The 4,036-nt window shown below is 44.6% G+C and overlaps 1 protein-coding gene across 1 annotated transcript in view; it reads right to left on the reverse strand.

Moving 5' to 3' along the window:
• The window catches only part of DENND5A (DENN domain containing 5A), an 84,893-nt gene that overhangs the window by 23,477 nt on the left and 57,380 nt on the right, over positions 1–4,036 (reverse strand). Inside the window, 5 exon segments of the mRNA XM_073605998.1 lie at positions 1,520–1,601; positions 1,684–1,836; positions 3,851–3,868; positions 3,870–3,890; positions 3,892–3,984. Coding sequence (XP_073462099.1) covers positions 1,520–1,601; positions 1,684–1,836; positions 3,851–3,868; positions 3,870–3,890; positions 3,892–3,984 — 367 coding nt within the window.

Here is a 4,036-nt window from a genome sequence, read left to right on the forward strand (position 1 = left end):
AATCCGATTGTACAATCTCTTGTAGATCTACCAACAACTACATAGGGCAAGGGGCTCCCTGATTGGTGACGGGTTCACTTCATATGACCATGTGGTCCGGCAATGGTTTTAGTAAAAAGACTGCACTGCCGAAAGATGTGTTTGTTTTCGTTTCATTTGTTTATTTTTGTTGTTTTTTGGGTTATTTGTTATGATTGCAATTCGAAAATTTGTAAATTGCAAAGAATAACTAATAACTATTAAATTATTGGTATTGGAATTTCCTTTCAAATTTTGCTGTTTGTGAACATAATGAATATGAATTTATCCGAAATAACGAATGCCGCATCTAAACGAATGTAGCGTAACGAATAAATAAATAAAAAAAGTTTTTATTATTGATATTTATTATTAATTTGTTATGTTCCATTCGTTTAGATACTGTATTCATTATTTCGGATAAATTCGTATTTGTTACGTTCACCAACAGACAAATTTGAAAGGAAATTACAATACCTAGAATTTAATAGTTCATTATTATTTCAGATTTTTGCAGTGGCGGCTGGTGCTCAAAATTTTTTTTTTGCGGGGGGCGCAAACAAACAAAAATTCTGAAAAAAAACCCCATCGATTGTAGCGCCACTGTGCCCCATCAAACACTCTGCCACTGTGCCCCATCAAACGCTGCCACTGTGCCCCATCAAACGCTGCCACTGTGCCCCGTCAAACACTCTGCCACTGTGCCCCGTCAAACACCCTGCACTGTGCCCCATCAAACGCTGCCACTGTGCCCCATCAAACGCTGCCACTGTGCCCCATCAAACGCTGCCACTGTGCCCCATCAAACGCTGCCACTGTGCCCCATCAAACGCTGCCACTGTGGCCCCACCAAACGCTGCCACTGTGCCATATCACATGCTGCCAGTGTGCCCCCCGCCCTTACCCTGTCTTGGTGGGACAGCTCCTCAATGTCTTTTCCCGTCCTCTCTTCCTGTCCTCTGCTATTATTGGACGCCTGATAGGTGTCCAATCACAGCGTCTGTCGTTTCAGCCAATCAGGTGATGGGTAACAGATCTGAGCACCTGATTGGCGGAGAGGCGGTTTAGCGTTAGGAAAGCGAATATTCATTCGCTTTTCTAACACAGCTGAGTGACCTGCGAGTGCCCAGCATGGAGCTTGCAGGTCACCTTTTTTGACGCCTATTAGAGCCTATAACTCTAATCAGGTGCTTCAAAAACACCCCCCGCCGCTGTAATTCAGGCGCCGGGCGCCCCAAAAGGGGCAATGCATGAATATATCTATTGGTGCTAGAGGGGGTGGCAGGACAGTGGGTGCTGCGCCTGTGCGTCCTTACGGACATCCCGCCACTGGATGTTTGGATCTTCGAATTTCGAAGTTCCGAATTTACAAATATTTGAACGGGTTTATGTTCATTCGGATATCTGGATATTTACGAATTAACCAATTTGTTGAAATTAGTTAAACGAATCTGGAACTAAACGAATTGCACACGTCCATTAGTAAATAGATTATGATTACCTGCATGACTGAAGCTCCCGGCCGCCATCTTCCTCCGGTTGTCCTGATAGTGTAAGAGGTGCGACCACAAGGCGGATTTCCCCTGCGATAAAAACACGGGACGCGGATGAAGTCTCCGGCACACGAGTGGGCGTGTACGGCTCAGAGAGGGGTCATGTGACTACCTGTTTCACCAGAAGGCCGTGGCTCCAGATCCGCTCCAGAAGGTCGCACAGGCTGGCGATCAGCGTGTTCTCCTCCACCCCGGTGATGCTGACTTCCCCGTGACCCAACTCCACCGCCTCCCGACCCATCTTCTCCACCAGCATCCGCTTCGTCTGCGAGGAAGAGAAACATCACATGTCCACTGATAGAACTCTACGAGGAACTGCAACATGCATGAGGAACCATCACTACTCCATATCTAGAGCTTTCCTAAATTCATCACCCCCCCCCCCCCCCTGTACACGGCTTGTAGGGCACAATCTCCGTATCGAGGACCCTGGTGCCCAACCTGCATCCTGAAGGCCACATGTGGCCTTTGGTACCCAAAGCGCTTTGCAGAACCCATCAGTTAATAGTGGAAGTCTCCGTTTCTAAACAGGTTACGGTATAATCACTTGCCGATCGCCTAACTGGAAAAATGCGCCATGACTTTGACGTTTAATACCAGCTAGATGCCACAATCCCGGTATGATTGCAGACCTTTCTGATAAAAGTGATCCAAGCGGCTGATTAGCCGCTTTCCAGTGATTCTCTCGAGCTTTCCTGGCCCATCAGGAAGCCCAAGAACTGATCCGGTGGTTGCGGCTGCTGGTCATAGAGATGAACCCCTTAGCGCTGACCGTACGCACATTTGCGTTCATGGCTTTCAGGGGTTATACCAGGGCGGGCGATATGCAGCTGCGGGCATCACCCCGGTACTGTTTTTTGAGAGCGGGGCCGTCGGCTCTTTAGGGAAACCAACTGATGCGGCTAAAAGCTGCTCGGCTGTTATCCTAAAGCAACGGAAGAGGGACAACTCACTCCCCCCCACCCCCGCCACTCTCTCCGTCCCACCGGGAGACCCGATCCACAGTTCGGCACTTCCACCGGCTAGGTCTGGAACAAAGCCAGAAACGCTTCATTCTAGTCTGCTATGAAAATAAACAACCCAGAAGCAATGTCACAATGTCACTTCCGGTTTACTCGGCTGCCATCGGCGCAGATTTAAAAAAAAAAAAAAAAAACTAAACTACAGTATTCAGAATCGCCGTTTTTGCAGATCTGGATACTTTTAAGAGCAAAGGATTTGAAGTCTTTTAGACCCCCGATCCCTCCATAAAGAGAACCTGTCACCACCTATTACTGCCACATGGATGTTTACATTCCTTGTGACAGCAATAAAAGTCATCAGATTTTATATATATATATATCACAATGTAAAATAAATAAATAAATAAATAAATGTTTAAAGCGCCCCCAACCCCGGCAAGCTCGCGCAGCCAAGAAAACGCATGAAGTCGCACCTGCATATGTAAGCAGTGCTCAAACACACATGTGAGGTATCGCCGCAATCGTTAGAGCGAGGGCAATAATTCTAGAAAAAGACCTGCTTTGTAACTCTAACCGTTAAATTTTATTAAAGCGTCGCCTATAGAGATTTTTTTTTAGGTACCATAGGTTGTCGCCATTCCACGTGTGTGCGCGCAATTCCATGCGTGAATCTTTCACATTATACAAAAAAAAAAAAAAATTGTGCTAACTTTACTGTTTAGTTTTTTTTTTTTTTTAATTCATGAAGGTGTCTTTTTTTCCTCAAAAAATTTGCGTTTGAAAGACCGCTGCGCAAAAACCGTGTGACATAAAATATTGCAACGATCATAAAATATTGCTATCTATAATATATATATATATATATATATATATATATATATATATATATATATATATATATATATATATATATATATAAAAAAATAGAGGAAAGACGTCCTCCACTCAACTCTATGGTCTTGGGAGATCTGAGCGACATCATGACGTCACTTCGTGAACGAGTTTTTATTTTTTGAAGCATTAGATCAATGTTTTGTTTTTTTATCTGATGCTTTCTATTGTTGAGGAGAGATGTGAGGTCTTATTACCATTATAAAGGAGATTTACATTCCTTGTGATAGGAATAAAAGTGATCTAAATGTATAATTTTTTTTTTTTTGTTTTTTTTTTTTTGTTCTTGGAAGTGCCCCCCCCCCCCCCCCAAACAAATACCGAAAAGCGTCACAACAGAGTTGCAGCTGCAAAAAAAGGCCCAACGTCCCCACCGGCTCCGCACACCGTCCATACACACTGTGGTAGTCAGGATGATAGACGCACCTTATTGCGACACTCCTTTTAGCAGACCCTCCACAAACTTCCCAGTTGGTCTGGGCGATGACCGAGGGGGAGAGGTTGGAGAGTTTAGGTTGGCGGATGGTGCTCCCCAAATTCCGGGCCTCCTGGATGTATTTCTGGAAATAGAATCATTTTTATCGTTATAAATTAACTAGTTGCGGACATTCT

Source organism: Aquarana catesbeiana, linkage group LG11 (genome assembly GCF_042186555.1).
Source record: "Aquarana catesbeiana isolate 2022-GZ linkage group LG11, ASM4218655v1, whole genome shotgun sequence".
NCBI classification, from domain to species: domain Eukaryota; kingdom Metazoa; phylum Chordata; class Amphibia; order Anura; family Ranidae; genus Aquarana; species Aquarana catesbeiana.